Source organism: Bos indicus, chromosome 2 (genome assembly GCF_029378745.1).
Source record: "Bos indicus isolate NIAB-ARS_2022 breed Sahiwal x Tharparkar chromosome 2, NIAB-ARS_B.indTharparkar_mat_pri_1.0, whole genome shotgun sequence".
NCBI classification, from domain to species: domain Eukaryota; kingdom Metazoa; phylum Chordata; class Mammalia; order Artiodactyla; family Bovidae; genus Bos; species Bos indicus.
This window is the reverse complement of record NC_091761.1, coordinates 44685432-44709718: the sequence shown is the minus strand read 5'-3', so window position 1 is coordinate 44709718 and position 24287 is coordinate 44685432. Positions and strand designations below refer to the sequence as shown.

The window sequence follows — 24287 nt, the reverse complement described above, 5'->3', positions numbered from 1 at the left end:
AACACAGAGCAGGGCAAACCACAGCCCTGAATTCAGTACAGCTGATAGTTGTACAGTGTGGATAAGTAGAGGCTCAAGCCGGGTGCCTGCACCCATGAGACCAGGGTGGAAAGACCAGTTGCTCTTGGGCCTTAGATGCTATTTTAAAGTAGATACAATTTTGAGTGCAGCGGGAAGTGCTCAGAGGTCTATAAAAGGGGTAAGGACTTTCATTCCTCGGTGGCTCAGACGGTGAAGAGTGCTGGAGACCTGGGTTCAATCCCTGGGTTGGGAAGATCCCCAGGGGAAGGAAATGGCAACCCATTCCAGTACTCTTGCCTGGAAAATTCCATGGACTGAGGAGCTTGGTAGGCTACAGTCCATGGGGTCCCAGAGTCGGACACGACTGAGCGACTTCACTTTCAATGACTTTCATTAAGGGTATAAGTAGGTTCTCCAAGAATTAAGTCTCCAAGAGTTAAGTGTTAATCAAGTCCTACCCTTCAATACCTGAGGCCAATTAGAAGAATGTAGATCCTAAATCGACTGAATCAGAATATCTAAGGCGGGAGGGGGTGGGGGGCAGAAGCAGGCAGTTGAATCATGAATATGCTCCCGGCCATTGTTATGTACTCTTAAAACAGGAGAGCCTCTGGCCTCTTCAACGTTTTCTCACTTGGCTTTCACCTGAAGTCGGTACTATTATCATCCATGTTTTACACAGGAGGAAGTTGAGGCATAAAAAAGTTGATTAACTTGCCAAGGTGACGCGGAAGTAGGGTTGGAATCTAGACCAATCTAAACGCTGCTCTTAAATATCAGAGTACAGTTATCTCCTGTTGTTAAATGATTTGTTGCTAATACTTCAACAAATACTGGACTTGCAGTTTGAAGATCCACTAAATTTAGTCTGGTGAACTTGGCGATCCGCTTACATTTTGAATTTCAAGTTTCTAGATGGTAAAATTTGGGCCCAACCTCCCTCCCCACCCCGCAAGGTGACCTGAGGGGTAGGGCGGGACAACAAGGCGGGGAATGGAGGCGATCGATGATTTGGGCACTCCGCCCCCTGTTGGATTGGCTCGAGCCTCTCCCGCTAGGCCTGTTTTACTCCCGCGCACTCCGGGGCCCGCCCCCGCCGCCATCTTGGTCGAGGAGGGAGCGGGCCGCACGCGGGAGTAAACAGCCCGATCTGGGAAAGTGGAGCTGTGGCCACGTCCGGGTGCTGCAGGGCAGCGGCGGAGACGACGCAGGCCTATCCTCGTACGTCGGGGTGAATGCTGGGGTGTCAGTGCTAGGCGGCGGGGAACCTTCAGCCTGATCAATCTCCGCCCCCTCGCGGCGAGACGCCTCGTTCCCCGGGCTTCTCCCGCCCCCAGCTGGTCTCCTCCCCCTGTTGAAAGCTGCCCGGGAAAGTGGTGGCGGGAGCGGGTCGGGACCGGATCGCGGCGTGGCCCTGGGTGCGTGTTGCGGCGCTCAGGGGAAGGTTAGGCCTTTGGGTTTGTGCTCCAGGGACCCCGGTGTAGACGCGGTGGGGCTGTGAGCCCGCGGCGGCAGCGCGGGTCTGGGGCCCGGACTCACGCCGGGCCGCCTGGGTCGGTTTCCATCGGTCACCGGATTGTCTCCTCTTCCGGTCCGGGCCTCAGGGTGGCCGACATGACGGCCGCGGATCAGAGCCCCCTGGCACCGCTGTTGGAGACTTTGGAAGACCCTTCCGCCTCCCTTGGAGAGCAGACCGACGCTTACCTGACCCTGACCAGGTGAGGCCTGTTGGGGGTGGATGGGGGTGGGGCGCCCTGGGGGGTCGTAGGGGGAAGACAGTCCGGGTGCTGCACGCCGAGCGAGTTTGTGTATTCAAGAAGCTTTGCAGCTTGTGGGGGGACGCCGGGGTCGCTAGTGAGGCGAGGTGGGGTGGGGGGGGTGCGTGCTGGGTGACATTCTGGGGTGCAGGTGCTGCTGCCCTTACGGTGTCTGTTTGGAATGAGGAAGCCTGCACGTGTGTCTTGTAAGAGGAGGATTAAGAAAAGTTTGGGAGGGATTTGGCCAGAGTAGTGGTTTTTCAGTGTAAGCCACCTGTATTTCGGGACAGTGGGGAAACCCAGAATTGGTTTTTTAATATAGAGCAATAACTCGAGTTTTATTTAACCGCAAGTGCTTCGCACTGTTTTCTCCCCTGCAGACTGTTTTTTTCCGACTTATCTGTCGGTTGTTTGGAAATTGATACAAAACGATAAATGTTTAGTAAGTTTTAGTAAATTTGTAACTAGCGATAGGTTTCCTTGTTTCCTCTTCACCTAGCGAAGCTGTCAAAACGTGTACTGTGTGGATGCACAAGTTATTCTGAGGTTTATTCGCGTTTAGTTGTTGTTTAGTCGCTAAGTTGTGTCGAACTCTTTGCGACCCCGTGTAGCCCACTCTATTCATGGGATTTTCCAGTCAGGAATACCGGAGTGGGTTGTCATTTCCTTCTCCAGGGGATCTTCCCGAGCCAGGAATCGAACCCACGTCTCCTGCATTGGCCGGCAGATTCTTTACTGCTGAGCCATCAGGGAAGCTTCACTTTTTCAGATGTATATCGCATTAAATATTCTTAAGTATCTTAAGTACTGGATCAATTTGCCAATGTTCTAACATGATGTTTAAAAAGATTGTGCAGGTATTTCATAGTTCATTTTTGTATCTGCCATTTGCATAAACAATGCTCTTTCTGCTTTTAAGTCGTATGACTGGAGAAGATGGAAAAGAAATCATTACAGAAATTGAGAAAAAACTTCCTCAGCTATTTAAAGTTTTAAAGGTACGTATCTGTGTTGTAAATAGTAAATAGTTTTTTTTTTACTTTGTGGAGGGAAAAAGATTTTGCTAACTAACTCAAAAACTTTGACTCTAAAATAAAATAACAGGGATATTATAGTACTATTTGAGGACTTGCAGTGTATCAAGTGCTGTCTGATTTTCTTGTTTTCTCTTAATCCTCCCTGTCCAGCTGAGGCTCCTCTTTAATCCCCACTTTGCAGAAGAAATGGGTTTAATGTGTGTAAATTTAGCTGCGGTGACCACTTGAGTCCAAAACTTTCACTCTTAATAGAACAGTGCTTCTAAATGATTCTGTAGTTTTGTCTTTGATCTACTGTGTCGGTAACATTCATTTTTTTATCTTCACTCACCCATATTTCTGCCATTCTTGCTTGGTTAAAAAACAGTTATTATGCTTATCTTGTTTGCTTGTTTATAGGGAGGTTGTGTAGTTTAGCATCAAACTGAGGACATATATTCTTGTTCTCGTTTGAGTATACTGTGGCTTTGTGGCTTTCCTAAACACCTAACTTAATTTCCTTGTTTTTGGAATGAAGAGGTTGAACTAAATCTCCAAAGTCCCTTTGAGTTCTTATTTTTATGACCCTGTTTTTGTGCTTCTACATGGAAGTAGTCTAAAGGTGTTTATTGCACACTTAAGCATTATTTTTGTCTAAATATTGAGGCACTGGGGATACTGCCTTGCCTAACCTTAAATATTCTTATAGCTTTCAGTTCTTTTTGTTCATATAAGGAGGAACTTTACTGTGTAGTAGTTCAAGACTTAGCCATAAGTAAACAATGTTAACGGTATTATCCCATTTTTCTTTGTCGTTTTCACATTCCAGTACTGTTTGATGTGATGATGACATGTATCATCTATTTGGTATTTGAGAGTATGTAGGATCAGGAAATCATTTACATGCAATTTGAATCAAGTTGCATTGTTTGTAAATAGAGTTGGTAACTAAAATGCCTGATGAATAATTATTTGGAAGCCTGTGGGTGGTTAATGATAGGATGATCAAAAGTTGATCACACATATGCTAGCTGCTATTTAGGAGATGCAGTATTAGCTCTCATAGTCTTCAGTGTGTAAGACTTCATCTATTTGTGATTATCTGAACAGATTGCCTTAATATCCCATGTATCTCAGGGTTTAGTATTTTGGATGTTTGGTTGGATTAATTATAAAATGGGTGCTCCAAGGAAGTGTCTGTTCTTATGACTGCTAACATTTACCATTCTTCCTAGTCAAGCATAGCAAATAGTTGAAGATTTCTTGGATATCTGATTTTAGAAGCAAGGGGGAGACTTGAAGATACATTAGTTTGGAATAGGAAATGGTACCAAGAAAGATGCAAGGTTACAAGTAAATGTAGGGTTAGGAACAAATGGAAAGACTTTTGCCTTTGACAGATTTGAGATTTTATAGCTTTTACATGTAGAATATGGGGTTGAGCTTTGAACTCCAAATGGTCATGGATTCAGAATCTTCTATCTGAAGTATTGAGATGACGTTTAAAGCCACTTGCACTTTAGCTACTTAGTGAATGTTACTTCTAACTCCTTCCCTCTCTGTTAGAGGTGTTGTTCCACTCTATAGCTGAATGTCAGCTTTTGCCTTTGAATCTTTGCTTCCTTTATGTAAGTTTTGCTCCTACTTTTACTTCTTTTCTAGTGTCTTCACCATCTTCATTTGTTGCCCCCCGACTTTTTTTTTTTTTTGCTTTCAGGTGTGCAGAGATGCTCTTTTTTTTTTTAAAGGAAAATTCTTAGCTGATCTCCACATAGTTTCCCTCTTTCTTTGTCAGGCTGTATCCCTGGTCTCTAAATCTTCAGTTCAGTTCAGTCACTCAGTTGTGTCTGACTCTGCGACCCCATGAATCGCAGCACGCCAGGCCTCCCTGTCCATCACCAACTCCCGGAGTTCACTGAAACTCACGTCCATCGAGTCGGTGATGCCATCCAGCCATCTCATCATCTGTCATTCCCTTTTCCTCCTGCCCCCAATCCCTCCCAGCATCAGAGTCTTTTTCAATAAGTCAACTCTTCACACGAGGGGCCAAAGTACTGGAGTTTCAGCTTTAGCATCATTCCTTCCAAAGAACACCCAGGGCTGATCTCCTTTAGAATGGACTGGTTGGATCTCCTTGCAGTCCAAGCAACTCTCAAGAGTCTTCTCCAACACCACAGTTCAAAAGCATCAATTCTTTGGCACTCACCCTTCTTCACAGTCCAACTCTCATATCCATACATGACCACTGGAAAAACCATAGCCTTGACTAAATGAACCTTTGTTGGCAAAGTAATGTCTCTGCTTTTGAATATGCTATCTAGGTTGGTCATAACTTCCCTTCCAAGGAGTAAGCGTCTTTTAATTTCATGGCTGCAATCACCATCTGCCGTGATTTTGGAGCCCAAAAAAATAGTCTGATACCATTTTCCACTGTTTCCCCATCTATTTGCCATGAAGTGATGGGACCAGATGCCATGATCTTCCTTTTCTGAATGTTGAGCTTTAAGCCAGTTTTTTCACTCTCCTCTCTCACTTTCATCAAGAGGCTTTTTAGTTCCTCTTCACTTTCTGCCATAAGGGTGGTCAGATCAGATCAGATCAGTCGCTCAGTCGTGTCCAACTCTTTGCAACCCCATGAATCGCAGCACGCCAGGCCTCCCTGTCCATCACCAACTCCCGGAATTCACTCAGACTCACGTCCATCAAGTCAGTGATGCCATCCAGCCATCTCATCATCTGTCGTCCCCTTCTCCTCCTGCCCCCAATCCCTTCCAGCATCAGTCTTTTCCAGTGAGTCAACTCTTCCAATGAGGTGGCCAAAGTCCTGGAGTTTCAGCTTTAGCATCATTCCCTCCAAAGAAATCCTAGGGCTGATCTCCTTTAGAATGGACTGGCTGGATCTCCTTGCAGTCCAAGGGACTCTCAAGAGTCTTCTCCAACACCACAGTTCAAAAACATCAATTCTTCGGCATTCAGCCTTCTTCACAGTCCAACTCTCACATCCATACATGACCACAGGAAAAACCATAGCCTTGACTAGACGAACCTTTGTTGGCAAAGTAATGTCTCTGCTTTTGAATATGCTATCTAGGTTGGTCATAACCTTCCTTCCAAGGAGTAAGCGTCTTTTAATTTCGTGGCTGCAGTCACCATAAGGGTGGTATCATCTACATATCTGAAGTTATTGATATTTCTCCCAGCAGTCTTGATTCCAGCTTGTGCTTTTTCCAGCCCAGCGTTTCTCATGATGTACTCTGCATATAAGTTAAATAAGCAGGGTGATGATATACAGCCTTGACGTACTCCTTTTCCTATTTGGAACCAGTCTGTTCCATGTCCAGTTCTGTTACTTCCTGACCTGCATACAAATTTCTCAAGAGGCAGATCAGGTGGTCTGGTATTCCCATCTCTTTCAGAATTTTCCACAGTTTATTGTGGTCCACACAGTCAAAGGCTTTGGCATAGTCAATAAAGCAGAAATAGATGTTTTTCTGGAACTCTTTTGCTTTTTCCATGATTCAGCGGATGTTGGCAATTTGATCTCTGGTTCCTCTGCCTTTTCTAAAACCAGCTTGAACATCTGGAAGTTCGCGGTTCACGTATTGCTGAAGCCTGGCTTCTTAATCTTACTCCCTTTTAATCTACTCAAGGATTTGCTGATTTTTGCCATTAAAATATAATTTTGTTTTTAATCAACTTTTCCATCTAAAAATTCATTTGCAGTTGTACTTATTTGTAAAAATGTGGTTTTGTTTTTGTAGACTCACATTGCCAGTCAAAACTCAGAGCTCAGTAGTGCTGCTCTACAGGCCTTGGGGTTTTGCTTATATAATCCCAAAATTGCCTCTGGATTATCAGGTAGGTTTGTTGTGATGGAATATTTTTAGAGTTTATAGTTTGATATTGTTAAATGTACTGTTATTTCTCAATTTCACAACCTGTAGTTTAGGGTTTGCTTTTGAGAATGAGTCTGTGGATTATATCATTAGATTATATCATTGTAGTAAAATTTCTTAGACATAGCTCTAGCTTTGATAACTATAAAATTTGTTCTAAAAGAAAATACAGTAAGCCTATTTTAAAATGTTGAGAAACCATCTTGATAATAAACATACCTGTTTTTGAAGTTTATAATTAGATAGAATTAATTTTGGGAGGTGGATGGGTCATTTATTTTATACAAGCATGTGTTAAGGAATTTGCTATTAGAAAAGTTCTTTTACATAGTGGTAAATTAGATAATTTGGAGCTAAAAGTGGTAATGAAAGCACAGGATCTGATGCTCTTCTGAGTTTTATAGCATCCTTGACCCTCTGCATCCTCGGATGCAAAACTCATGGAGATCTCAGTACTACACCATTTCATGTAAGGGACTTGAGCATCTCCTGGTTTTTGATATTCCTGAGGGGAAGTCCTAGAACCAATCCCCCATGGATATCAGGGGAGGACTATAATCCTAATTGTTGCTCTATAAGTAGCTTTTCATAGTATAGGTATGGGGATGATCTTTAGAGATGGATAATTAGGAATAGGGAATAAAGATATCAGAAAGTTGTTACCATCTTTTTTTCCGAGGGAAAAGTTTCCACTTATTTAATATACAGAAATGTTAGCAATCTGAAGTAGGAGTTGTTCATTTTGTAGCAGAGATACAGGATTTATAACATCTTGCCAAAAATTGACTCGTACGTTCAAACCTAATCAATCAGTTCAGTTGTGTCCAACTCTTTGCCATCCCATGGACTGTAGCACGCCAGGCTTCCCTGTCTATCACCAACTCTCAGAGCTTGCTCAAACTCATGTCCATCAAGTTGGTGATGCCATCCAGCCATCTCATCCTCTGTCATCCCCTTCTCCTGCCTTTAGTCTTTCCCAGCATCAGGGTCTCTTCAAATGAGTCGGTTCTTCACATCAGGTGGCCAAAGGGTTGGAGTTTCAGCTTCAGCATCAGTCCTTCCAATGAATGTTCGGGACTGATTTCCTTTAGGATTGACTGGTTTGATCTCCTTGCAGACCAAGGGACTCTCAAGAGTCTTCCCCAACACCACAGTTCGAAAGCATCAAACCTAATAATAAGATCCTATAGAAATATTTTAGTTGAAAAATTATTGATTTCAAGTCTATTATCTGTTTTCACTGAGTATACATTCTCTCTGACCAGAATTTTGTGTTTTGGGGGAAAGTTTGATTATTAGCATAAGTTTTCTGGTCCTTTTCTCTGGATATGCATTTAATTTTAATGACAATGACAATTATTTTTATCTGTTACGGATTTTAAAGGATGTAAAAGATTCTGCATAATTAAATTTTTTTTTGCTTGTTTTTCAGAGATAAATATTCAAGAACTGCTTTCAAAACTGAATGATATTGTTAAAAGTTCAGATAAAAATGTACGTACTAGGGCACTTTGGGTGATATCCAAGCAGACGTTTCCCACTGAAGTCGTTGGCAAAGTAGTGAGTATAGTTTTTGTATGTCTTCTTAACTACATGCCACTTAAAAATAGAGGCTTACTTGATTTGTGTTTGTTTCTGTCTTTCAGGTTTCTAGTATCATTGACTCACTAGAAATAGTATTTAATAGAGGAGAGATGCTTTCTGCTGTTGTGGATTATGAAGCATTAAATGTCATTATAAGGTATGAGTTTGGATACTATACAAATTAGAATAGTTTCAGTAATTTAGAATTGAAGGAATAATCTTTTGGGACTTGAAATTGAGTTAGACATTGAAAGAAGGAAATGTCTTCTAGACTAAAATTCTCAAAGTAATAGGAAGAGGAAAGTAGATGTGCATTAAGTTACCAGGTTTTTTTTATTTTTACTGAAATAGTCTTTAAAATATCTCTGTTAAAGTTTTTGCAAAAGTTTAAAAAATAGAGACTTCTAAGTTGGCTATAGCAGGTAATTTGAAAGTGAAAGTGGTAGTCACTGAGTCGTGTCTTGACTCTTTGTGACCATATGGACTGTAGTCTGCCAGACTCTTCTGTCCATTGGATTCTCCAGGCAAGAATACTGGAGTGGGTTGCCATCCCCCTCGCCAGGAGATCTTCCTCACCTGGGGATGGAACCTGGGTCTCTTGCATTGCAGGCAGATTCTTTACCACCAGGGAACCCGGTAGCAGGTACTTAGGAAAGCATTAAAACAATTTCTAACAGCGGATGAGGGGAACAGGGAAATCTTCTATCTTCTTCCTACCCATCCTTGCCTTTCACAATGGGTATGCTGACAACACAAACTATTGATGTGCTTTATCTTAACTTGTTTTTCATTCTTTAGTTGAAACTGTTCTTTAGTTGTTGAGCTATATGCTTTAACTAGTATTCTGATGCCCTGATTGATGTTCACAGTATATCATGGTTCTCTAGCTGTTCTCTCCTATAAGAATATAATTTGTGTAAAAATAATTACTAAAGTTTTTTAATCTGAAGAAAGATGATGTGTTTTCATTATTTGAAAAATTTATTAAAATAGGGAAGTCTACAAATTATGTTAGATCTATTTTTGTGTGTGTGTGTATTGTAGATAATATTCTAAAATAAATGGACCATACTGTGCATATTTCTGTGTACTGTTTACTTTCCCGGTAGTTTAGACATAAAGGTAGTTTAGAAATAAAACTACTTAAACTAATTTAGTCATTGATTTCTCTATTACAGACTAATTGAACAAGCCCCAGTTCAAATGGGAGAAGAGTCAATTAGGTGGGCAAAATTGGTCATACCTTTACTGGTTCATTCAGCCCAAAAAGTACATTTGCGGGGAGCCACTGCTCTAGAGATGGGAATGCCTTTGTTGCTTCAGAAACAGCAAGAAATAGCATCTATCACAGAGCAGCTTATGACTACCGTAAGTAATACTTTTTTGGATATTGCACTGTGAGGTTTTGCACCAAGCATAGGACTCATATTGGTGTAATTGCACTATGATCTAGGAAGTTCCTCTTTGAATTAAATTTAAGAATTGCTTGAATTAATATCACCCACTTCTAATTACGGTAAGGAAAGGAGCTGTCTATTCAGTGTTAACTGCAATCCTGGCATTTTATTTCATCCATAAAGAATGAAGAAATTGCATTTTTGGAAAAGGGAGAGCGTTATCTGATTCATCGCTATCTGGATTGTTACAGCATAATCCCAGGAGCTACAGATTTAAGGCATAAAAGTGCATGTAGTGTGTACAATTTCCCATTATTATTTGCCCAAAGTTTTAGGTTTTTCAGTCTTTCTTGTAACATTTATTGAGTACCTGTTATGTACTGGACATTGGTTTAGGTACTGTGTATATAGCAGTGAACAAAAGCAATTTGTTTTGGAGCTTATTTTCTAGTGGGAGCAATAAAAAAGTATGTGGTACATTTAGGAAAGAGATTATGGGAAACAGTGGGGACTGGATGAAAGTGCTTTCCAAGAGAAAGGGTGATGTGGTCAGAGAAGGAAAAAGAATAGGTGATTTGAAGGGGTAATAGGAGTTAGCTAATTGAATGATGAAGAGTAAACTTATTCAAGTTAGGAACCGTGGAAGCAAAGGCCTTGTTCTGATGTGCTAGGTTGTGTTCATCAAACACTGGGCAGTGTGATAGAGTGAATGAGGATGAGAGGGTAGAAGATGATGTCAGAAACAGGGCCAAGCCACATAGGACCTTGTAGACCATTGTAAGCACTTGGCTTTTATTGCTTTATTGCTTGGTTTTAAAGCATCTGGATTATATTGAAAACCATATTTGAAGGTTTTGAGTCTATGAGTGATATACGTACAGACTTGGCTTTTAAGGGGATCCCTCTGCCTATGTTAAAGAAATTCTAGGCAGGGGTTGCATAGGAGCAGGGAACCCAGTTGGGAGATAGTACAGTAATCCAGGCAGAGGGGGAGACGTCCACATTCTAAAACCTGGGGTTTTGTTTTTTTAGTTTTTTAAAATTCAGGATTCCTCATGGTAATGCCTGAGCTAAAAGTAACTCCAATGTTTTTGTGAGATTTTTAACTGATAAATATTTATTAATTTTTTAAGAGCTTATATAGGCAGTCCTTGAACAGCTCAAGTTTAACCCGTGTATAATTTATAATTGACCCTCTGTATTCGTGGTTCCTCTGTGCCTTTGGATTCAGCCAACCACGGACTGTAGTACTGTGGTATTTACTGCTGAAAGATACCCAAGTGTAAGTGAACCACACAGTTAGTAACACACTTTATTCAAGCGTCCACTGTATAAGATTCTTAATGATAAATTTGAACTCAAATTTTCTCAGATGTATTACCCATGAAGCTATTAATGTATTTTTTAAGTTAATAGAAGTTAAAACATTATCATTTGAACTCTGATGATATGCATGCTGAAGTGTTTTAGGGGAAAGTATATTGGTAGGGGAAAAGAAAGCTATATTGATGGATGGAAGAATGGCCTGATAAGTGATAAGACAAGCATAGTAAAAATGTCCAAGCATATACTTGGACATTTACTATAAACTGTCAGCTTTGCTATATGTGTGAAACTTCCTGATAAAATATTGGGAAAAATTACTTGGCTGAGACAATCAATGTAATATTGCATTCTTTTCAGGAGTCTTTTGGTAAATACTTTTTTGCTTTTGTTTTCAGAAATTACTTTCAGAACTCCAGAAACTGTTTATGAGTAAAAATGAGACTTATGTGTTAAAATTGTGGCCTTTATTTGTCAAACTTCTTGGGAAGGTAAGTTCACAGTTAAGGTTTTTATACACACCAGACCTTTTATTTTCTTAACTTTACATAGTATAGTTGATCCTCATTATTTATGTGTGCCATATATATGAAAATTGACCTACTTATTAAAATTTATTTGTAAACCCAGTGTCAGTATTTGTGCTGCTTTTGCAGTCAATTGTAGACATGTAGAGTGGCAACAAATTTGAGTCTTACATGTACTCATGCATGTTCCAGTCTGAGGTTGAGCCAGGGTTATGTTCTGCTTTTTTTGCTCTAATTCTCAATGTCCTTTAAACAGATGTCCATTTCATGATACATTTGGTGCCACATTTTTCATGTTTTGCACTTTTTCTTGGAGATTTCAGTTTTAAATGGCCCCCAAGTGTAGTGCTGAAGTGCTCTCTGGTTGCTAAGTAGAGGAAGTCTGTTGTGTGCCTTAGGAGAAAAAGCGTGAGTTATAGTGCTGTCTGCTGTGAGCTCAATGTTAGTGAATCAAACTGTATATATTAAATAAGTTGTCTTTAAACCAAACACACATGAAGCAAGATTGTGTGTCAGATGGTTGATGAAAATGTGATCAGAGGCTTGTAGGAAGCTAATCCTGCATTTTCCTTAGAAGCCATGGCACAGAATTTGCTAATACAGTATCAAGGCAACTTTATAGAACATAACTAGTGAATAATGAGAATTGACTGTATATTCTTTATTTAAGCCTGGTTTTGAGGGGGAAGTTGTGATTTTTTTGTGTGTGATAAGCATAATATTTATCATAACCATCCTAAGGTATACAGTTGAGTGATATTAAAAGCATTTACAGTTGTGTAAACATCATCACTGTCTATACCCAGAACTTTTTTGCCATCCCCCAAAAAAACTGTACATGTTAAATAAGTAGTGGCTCCCTCTGCCCCTCTTCCGGCAGCCCCTCGTAACCTCTATTCTGCTTTCTCTCTGAATTTATTTGCTAATTCATAAGTTTTGATCTTGGTTCCATTTTGAGTTTATTTTTGTATGTAGAATAAGACAAGGATCTGGCTTCGTTTTCTTGCAGGTGAATACTCCAAGCACCATTTGTTAAAAAGACTGTTCTTATTGAATGGTCTTGGTAATCTGGGTAATTCTTATTGGTTATCAGTTAACAGTATATGTGAGAGTGTTTTTGGAATCACTTTTCCATTGGTCTATTATGTTTTTCCTTAAGCCATTACCATAGCTTTATTTTTGGTGGCTGCATCATGTGGCATGAGAGATCTTAATTCCCCAATCAGGGGTCAAACTCATGCCCACTGATTTGGAAGCATGGTGTCCTAACCACTGGACTGCCAGGGAAGTCCTCACTACCATACGCTTTAATTACTGTAGTGTTGTAGTAGGTTTGGAAGTCAAGGGAGTTAGTCTTCCAACTTCGTAATTTTTTTTTTCCAAAATTGTTTTGGCTAAATGGGATTCTTTTATAATGAATTTTTGAGAGTAAGCTTTTATTTCTCAGTTGGAAAAGGACTTTGGAATTTTGATAGAAATTGCGTTGGACTTGTAGATTACTTTGGATAATATTGCTGTTACAATGATATTAAATCTTCCTATTCATGAACACGGAATGATTTTCCATTTATTTAGGTCTTTTCAAATTTCAACCGTACTTTGTAGCCTTTAGTTTTTCATCTTTGATTAAATGTATTTCTAAGTATTTAATTCTTTTAGGTGCTAATTCTTTTAGGTTATAAATGGAATTGCTTTCCTAATTTGCTTTTTAGATTGTTCATTGCTTTTGTGGAGAAACAACTGATTTTTGTGTGTTGGTCTAGTATTCTGTACAGAGAGCCTGGCGGGCTACAGTCGTAAGAGAGTCAAATGAGACTTAGTGACTAAACAACAACTTGTACTCTGCAACATTGCTGAAAGTATTTTATTAGCTCTAGTGGCTTTCTTAACAGTTTTTGTGAATTTCTAAGCCAGTTTTTTATTTATATTCTGTTCAGATTATGTGTGGATTGTAATCACTTGTGACTGTTAATGTTCTATCCTGTGTATTTTTTTATTGGAATACATTAGACGAATGTTAATAGTGCCTATAATTGTTTCAGGCAAGTAAAAAACTTCTTAATGATTTTTCCTTTTTAGACCTTGCATCGAAGTGGGAGTTTCATTAATTCTCTGTTACAGCTGGAAGAACTGGGATTTCGTAGTGGAGCACCCATGATTAAAAAAATAGCTTTTATTGCTTGGAAGAGTTTAATAGATAATTTTGCTTTAAATCCAGGTAAGTAATATTTTAAGACTGATTTTTGTTATGAGTTTTACTTAAGCAAGATGAAAAAGCTTTTTTTTTTTTTGGACTTAATACTGAATATTTACCTATCATTGAGTATTTTAGGGGAATAAATTTGTAGCTAACAATAGAGTTTGTAAAGGCCAGGCATTATTGAAAATCATAGGTATAAAATTTACACTCTTTCAAAAACTGAACAAAGTGACATGCCATTTGTGGTTTTCTTAGTACATTCCAGCACTTACTTGAGCATTTATGTACTTCTCAGTTATCATAATAGACCTCAGATGGTAAATGGTAACACTTTCAGAACGATTAAGTATTATCAAAAGTCACAAAGCCAGTAGACTAGAGCAAACAGTTGTGATTGCTGTGGAATACAAGTATCAGTGACAGAGGAATTTTTTTTCAGGACCTTTAAGAATAGCACCTAATAGTGGGTTAACATTAATATATAGGAGTGATTCCTTTTGATGTTTCTTACCCTTATCTTTTTATTGTCCATTGGAAGTGTTTAATATACGTATGAGAAAGTATTTTTCCCATAAGTGAGAAGTATGAGTCTGCCTGTGTAACTGTAGTTAATCTTGGATGTAATTGATAGTTTATAAGATATGCTAAGTAATGTTGATTTCATCCTGTTTTCCCTTGCAAAGACTATTAATAATCCTTGTTCCCTTTGAAAATGTGCATTATTTGCATTAACTACAACTACTTTTATTGAAAATATTGGCAGGCGTATATTTTAATTGGAAATGTCACCGTTGTTGATAAGCTCTCAGTGTGAGGTACTGTATTGTTGAGGATTAAATCTACTGAAATTGTATATCTTTGAGTTAAAGAATAAAATGGGAGTGACTTGAAGATCAATAAAATGCTATCTGATTTGAAATAGGTCAAGATCTAGAGAGTCTGACTGATACTGTGTATTCATGAACTCATTAAGGAATCAGATGCTTGTCTTTCTCTTGTCGTTGTCAATATGCTTTTGTTGCAGCCTATAGGAAGGAGGGAAGGCAGAAGGGGCAAAAATGAACTTCTTCCCAGAGAGTCAACAGTCTATAACAAAGTTTCAGAAATTCCACGTACGCTTCTGCTTAAATCTCACTGGGAGAATGGCTAAATGGGAGACTAGATAAAGTAGTTCAAAAGTAGACACCAATTCTAAATAAATGTGAATATTTAGATAATATATCCTAAGTCTCATGGCACCAACAGTTAAAATGTTTGATAAAAGAAATAACTAGTAGATTTTTTGAGATTTCCCTAGTGGTCTAGGAATTAAGACTTTGCCTTCCAATGCAGGAGATGCAGGTTTGATCCCTGGCGGGGAGCTAAGATGCCACCTGCCTCGTGGCCAAAAAACAAACCCAAACATAGAAACAATGCTGTAAAGAGAAAAAAAAAAATTCAATAAAAACTTAAAAACTAATAAAATTTTTAAATGACAGCCTTTTATGAGGTAAAAAAATATGCTCTATTTTGTGGTCTATAAAATGGGGATAATGAGAATACTCAAGCAGTTAGAGTTACTGAACATTTTAGCATTTAGGCTGGGCAGTTTGTTGTGAAGAACTGCCCTGTGTGTCAGTGGAAGTTCAGCAGCATTCCGAGATGCAGCCCACTAGATACCAGTAGTGCTCTCTATCCCTGCCTCCCAGTTGGAACAACCAAAAATACTGCAGACATTGCTGAATGCTGGGAAAGTCAGCCCTGGCATAGGGTATCTAATAAATATTACTGTTTTTTTTTTTTTTTTTTAATAAGTCTTATTAAGTATTGTGACCTAACTGTATGTCAGCATGAAAATTTTGGGGCGAATAGGAATAGCCACTGACTAAAGAATTTTTTAATTCTCTTGCTAAAGTAAAAGACTTATTGCATGCTGTCATTCTTAAAGTTTAATCTTTAGCTCTTCAGTATTTTCACTTGGGCGTTTCTTTTCTTTTAAGAAATACTGTGTAGTGCAAAAAGACTGAAGTTGTTGATGCAGCCTTTGAGTTCTATCCATGTGAGAACAGAAACTCTAGCGCTGACAAAACTAGAAGTCTGGTGGTATTTGTTGATGAGACTAGGACCTCATCTTCCTGCTAATTTTGAACAGGTAACATTACAAGTGTTGATTATGATACTTGATGTGTTTTTTTTAGTAGTATGTTCTTAAAATCCTACCAGTCTAACTTTCAGTGCTTGGCAGACCAGCGGACCATGTTATATATAAAAAATGTTTTTCACCCTGACACAGAACTTGAGGTCATTTTCCTTAAAGGATATTCTCCAGTTGTCTGAAATGGACCTCTACAGCCTTTTTAATCAGTAGACACTCATATGTCTGTTCTTATTCTAGAGACATTATGAAAGATTTTTTTAAAGGAATTGCATATGACTTGGAATATAATTGAGAGTAGAGTCAGCATTACTGAAATAGAAATCATGTGCTACACTGGGTAGATGATACAAAGTTGGAGTAATTCTAATTTTTAAATCTCTTTCTAGGCTATGTAGTGATAACCAATCATTTAATACCCTTGTAGCTTTTCATTGTTACACATGAGTTTATTCCTTTAGATTTTGATATCTTTGCTGGCATTTAAACTTGTTATTTTGTCTAAGTTAAAAAAGGGTAGCTCTGATAACTACTCTTATTTATTTTTAATTTATATTTTAATAATTTTATTTTTATTTTTGTGCTGTATTTTTGTCACTTGGCATGGGCTTTCTCTAGTTACAACAAGGAGGGGCTACTCTTTGGTGTGTGGACTTTGCATTGCAGAGGCCTCTCATTGCAGAACACAGGCTCTAGACGAGTGGACTTCAGTAGTTGCAGCTCATGGGCTCTCGAGCCACAGGCTCAGTAATTGTGGTACATGGGCTCAGTTACTCCACAGCATGTGAAATCTGCCCGGACCAAGGGTTGAACCCATGTCCCCTTCTTTGGGGACAGATTCTTATCCACTCTGTCACCAGGGAAGTCCTTAATTTATTTTTTATTAAAGTGTAGTTGATTTACATGTATTAGTTTCTGGTGTACAGCAAAGTGATTTAGTTACATATTTTTCATATTTTCCATTATTACAGGATACTGAATATATTTCCCTATGCTCTACAGTAGGACCATGTAGTTTAGCCATCCTGTATTTAACAGTTTGTGTCTGCTAACCAAGTGCCCTGTCGAGTCCACCCCCACCTGCCCTCCCCCTTGACAAACACAAGTCTGTTCTCTGTGTCTGTGAGTCTGTTTTGAAAGTAAGTTCATTTGTGTCATTTTATTTCCACATGTAAGTGATACCGTGTGCTATTTGTCTCTTTTTGACTTCACTTGATACAATAATCTGTTGGTCCATCCATGTTGCTGCAGATGCTATTATATTTCATTTTTTTTATGACTGAGTAGTAGTCTGTTGTATACATATACCATGTTTTTTAATGCATTCATCTGTTGATGGACCTTTACATTGCTTCCATGTCCTAGCTATTTATTACAAATAGTGCTGCTCTGAACATAGGTATGCATGTGTCTTTTCAAAGTATAGAGTTTTGTCCAGATAGATGCCCAGAAATGGAGTTACTGGATCAGATGGCAACTCTATTTTTAGTTATTTGAGGAAATTTCATACTGTTTTCTATAGTGGCTGTACCAATTTACATTCCTACTGACGTTGTAGGAGGGTTCCCTTTTCTCCACATCCTCCAACATTTGTTGTTTGTAGAGTTTTTAATGATGGCCATTCTGACTGATGTGAGGTGGTACCTCCTTATAGCTTTGATTTGAATTTCTCTAATGCAGTTAATGAAATTGAGCATCTTTTCGTGTGCCTATAGGCATGGAAAAGTGTCTGTTTAGGTCTTCTGCCCATTTCGATTGGGTTTTCATTACTGAGTTGTGTGGGCTGTTCATACATTTTGGAAATTAAGCCCTTGTTGATTACATCACTTGCAGATATTTCCTCCCATTTGGTAGATTGTCTTTTCATTTTGTTATGCCTTCCTTTACTGGGGCTTTACTATACTGAGTACATTTAATTAGGTCCCATTTGGGATTTTTTTTGCTTTTATTTCTATTGCCTTGGGAGACTGACCTAAGAAAACATTACTATAATTTATGTCAGCAAGTATTTTGCCTATGTTACTTTCTAGGAATTTTATGGTGTCCTGTCTTATACTTAAGTATTTAAGCGACATTGAATTTATTTTTGTGTATGGTGTAAGGGAGTTTGCTGCTGCTGCTGCTAAGTCACTTCAGTCATGTCTGACTTTGCAACCCCATAGACGGCAGCCCACCAGGCTCCCCTGTCCCTGGGATTCTCCAGGCAAGAACACTGGAGTGGGTTGCCATTTCCTTCTCCAATGCATGAGAGTGAAAAGTGAAAGTGAGTCACTCAGTCGTATCCAACTCCTAGCGACCCCATGGACTACAGCCCACCAGGCCCCTCTGTCCATGGGATTTTCCAGGCAAGAGTACTGGAGTGGGGTGCCAATGCCTTCTCCGAGGGAGTGTTCTACTTCATTGATTTACATGCAGCTGTCCAACGTTCCCAACAGTACTTACTAAAGAGACTGTCTTTTCACCATTGTATATTCTTTTCTTTGTCAAAGATTGACCACAAGGTTTATTTTTGGGCTGTCTATTCTGTTCCATTGATCCGTATATCTGTTCCTGTGGCAGTTATCACACTGTTTTGATTACTGTAGCTTTGTAGTAGTCTGGGAAGGTTATACTCCTGTGTTATTTTTATCCTCAGGATTGCTTTGGCAATTCTGGGATGGTTCCATATGGCTAATTTAATAGCAATCCCATTAAATTGTTTTGGGTAGTATGGCTATTTTAGCAATATTCTTTCAGTGCAAGAGCACGGGATATCTTCTCATTTCTTTTTTTTTTTTTTGTCTTTATAATTTTTAATTATTTTTGACTGTATTGGTTCTTCATTACTTTGCTCAGGCTTTCTCTAGTTTTGAGGAGTGGTGGGTACTCTCCGTTGCGGTGCACGGGCTTCTCATTGTGGTGGCTTCTGTTGCAGAGCACAGACCCTGGCGTGGGACTCGTTAGTTGGAGCACTTGAGCTCTAGAGCACAGGCTCAGTAATTGTGCACAGACCTTCCCGTTTCTTTAAATCATCTTCAGTTTCCTTTATTAATGTTTTGTAGTTCTCAGAATAAAAGAATTTTACCTCCTTGATCAAGAGTATTCCTAGGTATTTTTTTATGTGATTTTAAAAGGGATTTTTTACTTTCCATTTCTGATGATACTACTGAAGAGAAGTGCAGCAGATTTCTGTGTGTTAACCTGGTATTGTGCATACCTTGCTGAATTCGTTTATCATTTCTTCCTCAAGTATACTTGGGTTTTTTTTTAGCAAGTTCTTTTTAAATGCTTAATTGCTTACTATATTGAAGTTTTTAAATTTGTTAAAGCATGGTCAGTTCAGTCACTCAGTCGTGTCCAACCCTTTGCGACCCCATGAATTGTAGCACACCAGGCCTGCCTGTCCATCACCAACTCCTGGAGTCCACCCAAACCCATGTCCATTGAGTCAGTGATGCTCTCCAACCATCTCATCCTCCATCATCCCCTTCTCTTCCTGCCCTCAATCTTTCTGGGCATCAGGGTCTTTTCAAATGAGTCAGTTCTTCACATCAGGTGGCCAAAGTATTAGAGTTTCAGCTTAAAGCATTAACTAATTAAAATTGGACATTGATTGTTAGCATGTGATTGGGATCATAATTTTTCCAAATTCTACCATTATTAGTTCCTAGTTGGCTATGTGTGCTCAGTCATGTATGACTCTTTGACCCCGTGGACTGTAACCCACCAGGCTCTTTCCATGGGTTGCCATTTCCTTTTCCAGGGGATCTTCCTGACCACGGGATTGAACCCCCATCTCTTGCTTCTCCTTCATTGCCAGGAGGATTCTTTACCACTGCACCACGTGGGATGTCCTCCTTGTAGGCTAATCTTACCCAATTGTCCCATCCATTCCTTGGCATAATCTGCTTACTGGCTAGATTTGACAGGTCTTGGAATAATCTTAGAAATGAGCTTGAAGTTGTCTTAGTTCATATTTTTTAAGGTGTTTTTTTAAAAAGCTTAAAATGGTCTATCTGCCAGTAACATTAAAACTCATGTATATGTTATTTTGTAAAAGCTCTTTACGTGTATAATTTTCCATCTGGAATGTAGTACTGAAATTTATAAATAATATATATTTAGGGCAAATATGATTGTAATATGATTTTTCACTTTTCCAGATTTCAGTTTCTACCTTGTGTATCAAGGCTGATAAAATTTCAACATACTAAGACAATTGATACTGCTTCTTAAGGAAATTTAACTGTATTTTGTAAGACTTTTTAAAAAATGACATTTATGCAGTTTACAGATACAGTTCCCTGTCTCTTTTTTACTTAATCCCAATAGGTTTGTGTGCCTCTGATTCAGAGCACAATAAGCATTGATTCTAATGCTTCACCTCAAGGGAGTTCATCTCGTGTAGCTACTACTCCAGGTTTAAGCCCTATGACCCCAGTACACAAAGGTAAGAGGTAGATCTACTTGTTTTTGTTTTTGTTTTTTTCTGTATTTTTTTTTAAAAGACTTTGAATCAAGTTTTTGTTCCATGTAATTTACATAAAATTAGTCACATAATTTTGGTTCCCATATCACAAAATTGTTTTGTTTTCTGTATGAATTAGGACTTCCCTGGTGACTCAGGTGGTGAAGAATCCAATTACTGTCTCCTGCTGTCATTGCATTATTATAGTTGGATAAGACAACTTTTTTCCATGACATTATGTAAAGTGCATTAGATCCTTAGGTTTGTTTTTAGAATCTTAGGAGTTATTATTAAAAGTAGCAGGTCTGTTCTAAGTCAAATTTTATATTTTTAGAAATGCCTGCATGTTAATATTTTAAGGGTATAGGTAAATGCCTGAGATTTATTTTCATTTAAATGGTGTATGACACTCATCTTTTGTGTGTGTAGGACTCTTAATCTTGTTCTTCTTAACCTGGTATGTTTAGTTTTGTTTTGGGGCTGTGACTTCCTCGACCGGGGATCGAACCTGCACTCTGCTGGGGTGCAGAGTCTAATCAGTTGGACCACTGGGGAAGTCCTTAGTAAGATTAGTATTAGGAACTCTGTTATGGGCTTTAAACAAAAACTCTTCAACTTTTATTTGAGAAACACATTATTTAATCTTAAAGGTACATTGCATTGAAATGAAGTAAAATATATTTGAGTAACTAATCATGCATAACTTAGCTGTTTTGTTTTTTGAAGGTGCTTCTCCATATGGAACTCCTGTAACCCCTCGGATGAACTTGAATTCAAATTTTGGAATGGCCACAATCCCCTCTATACAACTTTTGGGGCTTGAAATGTTGCTTCATTTTTTGTTGGGTCCAGAAGTCGTGAGTTTTGCTAAGCAAAACAAACTTATACTGAGCCTAGGTATTTAATTTTTAAAAAATAATTTCAATTATTAAAACAATTCAGAACACTGTAATTGGGGTGAAGAAATTTTATGTCTTTTAATAGAAAACATAGCAGACCACCTAACATTTTATATTGGGAAATTTATTTCATAAAGCTTTGGTTTTGAATAACTGTCTTTTTTTTTCTCTTTTAGAACCACTTGAACATCCATTAATCAGCAGCTCTTCTTTTTTCTCCAAACACTCAAATACACTTATCACTGCTGTTCATGATAGCTTTGTTGCAGTTGGAAAAGATGCTTCTGGTGAATATTTAAGAGAAGATTTTTATTGCTTAAACTTGTGTTTAAAAATAAAATAAATATTTATATGGTGCCACTTGCTTCTAGATTGTTCTGCAAGAGCTTTATATGTAATTCATTTAATCCTAATAGTAACCTTATTGTGTATTAGCCCATTTTGCAGATAAGGGATTGTGTTGTACAGAGAAGTAACTAACTTATGCCTGGTTACGAAGTGATAGAGCTATGATTCAAACCTGGGCTTTGTGATTTTAGTATCTATACCTAAACCTCCTGTGTTCTAAAGCCTATCAAATAATGACACATTTCAAAAATAAGATAGTTTGCTATTTAACTTGCTGGAAGATTTTTTTCTAGTGGCTTTCAGATATCCTTCTGAATCTTGGTTTTTCCTTGTATCAAAAATAAAAAGTGTTCAATAACAGAAAATATGATTGATAGAAAAAATTATCCAGAGTGTGTTAGTCCATTTGAAAACATATTTCTCTAAACAGAAATGAGGTGATAGTATATTATAAACTGAGTTAAAAGGTTGACTATTACAAGGAGAATTGTATTTCAAAGTATTGCTCAGTTTATTTCGGTAGTATAAGCATAAAAGGGGGAGCCTTTGTAGTTATATATACTTCACTCTAAAATACCTTTTATTTTGTTTGGCAGATGTAGTTATTAATGCTATTTGGAAGGAGTTAATTAGCTTGGTGAAGTCAGTTATTGAATCAGGTAAGCACTGTAATGATTAAGACTTTTATAGCAGCCAGTGAATTTTTTGGCTTTCATATATAAAATTTATTTTGAAATCACTTAAAGTATTGTATCTTCTAGACTTCTATTTAATCAAATTACTTTATTTTTTAAAAATTACTTTTTAATAGCTCTCTGAGTATATATTTTTACTCCTGAATTGACTGTATTTTCACTCCTAAAGATACATCTTTAGAACTATAACCCTTCTTGTGCTTTTGAATAGGTAACAAAAAAGAGAGACCAGGTTCTGAAGTTTTGACTCTCTTATTAAAATCTTTGGAAAGCATAGTGAATTCAGAAGTATTTCCTGTATTGAAAACACTGGTAAGTACAATACCTGTATGCTGGAATTTTAAAACCATACTCTGAAATTGAATTTTATTTTGAAGGTACTAGCACAGATCAAGATTTGGGAAGACATTGTATATCAAGTATTTATCAGCAATTTAGCACTGAAATAAATGCTGTCCCATTGGTTTTGCAGTCATTTGAAACCTTAATAAAGTAAATGAAGACAATGGCAGCTCTCACATCTTCCAATATGATGAGAAAAAGCATAGGCTGTACAGAGAAAATGAGATAAGTGTGAAACTTGAACTGAAGAAACTCAGATGAACACTAATTTTATAACAAGATTGCTGGGCTCCACTAATTGTTACTTTGTACATTTGAAAAAATACCTAGTAATAATCTTGTAGAGCTTTTGCATTTTAACTGTGACCGATATAGTAGAGAAAAGAAAGCAAATTGGGAATACTTTTTGTAATAGTGAGTTTCCCAAAATAATCTGCAGATGGAACAAATCATACCCTTACATAAACTTTGAGTCTGTTTCCTTTATGTGCATGACAGTGATACCTGCTGTGACAGTAGAGGATAGTGGTTAATAGCCAGGCTCTAGTATGAGGTTGAACCTCAGCCTGACTACTGACTGAATGAACTTGGATACTTTATCTATTTCCTTGCCTCTCTGTAAAGAAGAGATGTAGTAGTAGTTTATAATTAAATGAGTTGATAAATGCAGAGCACTGTGGGCTGGAACAAAATAAATGTGTGTACGAATGCATAATTATCATTAGTTTCTATTCAAAATGAGAGTATATGAAACCATTTTCACTAATTTTTGTCATGTCACTGTTATATACTTCAGGTTAATACTTGTGTATTAATACATTTGGATGGCAGTTTGATAGGCTCTGTCACATTTGAGAGATGTGTCTTAGATCCAGCTTTTAGTTAGAAGTCCTTTGAATATTGGCTTCTGGCACTAGTGAGTATGTAATTGATTGCAGAATTTCTTTTTGTAGTATAAAAAATAGCCTCTAGGGCCATTAGTTTTTAAAAAGTTTGAATAAGCTATGCATATTCATTTATCAGTTAAGAATATGTCTGTAGACTGAAAACTGTTTCACAGTCAGGTGAAGAAAGTTCAAAGTATCTCATAGTATAATATCAATAATGTCATAAAAGAATAGATACATGACAGCCAGCTCAGGAAGTTATGTTCTCTGTGTACTTTATATGGAAAGTTAGGTCTAAAAAAACTCCAGACTGACAGCATTGATTATTCCTGGAAATAAGGAAGGACCTTTTTTTTTTTATGTTTTGTGTTTCTGTACTTGAATGTTTTAAGCTAATAAGAATGTGTTTACATTAATGACTGAACATTACTTATAATAAATTGTTAAAACTATATTGAATACTAATGACTAATGTACAGTAAAACCTTTTGTCTTTCTTAGGTTCTCATGGAAATTACAATTAAAGGACTTCCTCAGAAAGTATTAGGTTCTCCAGCATATCAGGTTGCTAATATGGATATTCTTAATGCAAGTATCTTAGATGTAATGATATGATTAAATTAGCTAAAAATCCATGTTTTTTTAAGTTAGAGAAACTTAGATTGCAAAATTCGAAAAGAATTGAATTTGAATATACTGATTATACTAAAGGAAAAAAATCATAGACAAAGTATAGGTGTGGCTCAGAAATAATTACAAGTTCAGTTCCAGACCACTGCTAAGAAAGTGAGTATCAGAATAAAGCAAGTCACAT

General features: G+C 37.8%; 1 protein-coding gene across 6 annotated transcripts in view; it reads left to right on the top strand.

The window, feature by feature from the left end:
• The first annotated feature begins 1091 nt into the window (after positions 1 to 1091).
• The window catches only part of RIF1 (replication timing regulatory factor 1), a 64379-nt gene continuing 41183 nt past the window's right edge, over positions 1092 to 24287 (top strand). For 4 of the 6 annotated variants that reach the window (XM_019972844.2, XM_019972838.2, XM_019972832.2 and 1 more), the window contains exons 1-16: positions 1092 to 1242; positions 1626 to 1739; positions 2698 to 2776; positions 6556 to 6652; positions 8123 to 8250; positions 8337 to 8431; positions 9453 to 9642; positions 11393 to 11485; positions 13601 to 13739; positions 15701 to 15852; positions 20167 to 20284; positions 21029 to 21199; positions 21378 to 21488; positions 22146 to 22208; positions 22456 to 22556; positions 23975 to 24061. In XM_019972844.2, the coding sequence (XP_019828403.2) occupies positions 1636 to 1739; positions 2698 to 2776; positions 6556 to 6652; positions 8123 to 8250; positions 8337 to 8431; positions 9453 to 9642; positions 11393 to 11485; positions 13601 to 13739; positions 15701 to 15852; positions 20167 to 20284; positions 21029 to 21199; positions 21378 to 21488; positions 22146 to 22208; positions 22456 to 22556; positions 23975 to 24061 (1728 nt within the window). In that variant the 5' untranslated portion in view covers positions 1092 to 1242; positions 1626 to 1635. Of the gene's footprint in view, positions 1243 to 1297; positions 1466 to 1625; positions 1740 to 2697; positions 2777 to 6555; positions 6653 to 8122; positions 8251 to 8336; positions 8432 to 9452; positions 9643 to 11392; positions 11486 to 13600; positions 13740 to 15700; positions 15853 to 20166; positions 20285 to 21028; positions 21200 to 21377; positions 21489 to 22145; positions 22209 to 22455; positions 22557 to 23974; positions 24062 to 24287 lie in introns of those variants that run through there. The other 2 variants (XM_019972827.2, XM_070768042.1) reach the window with 2 other exon arrangements.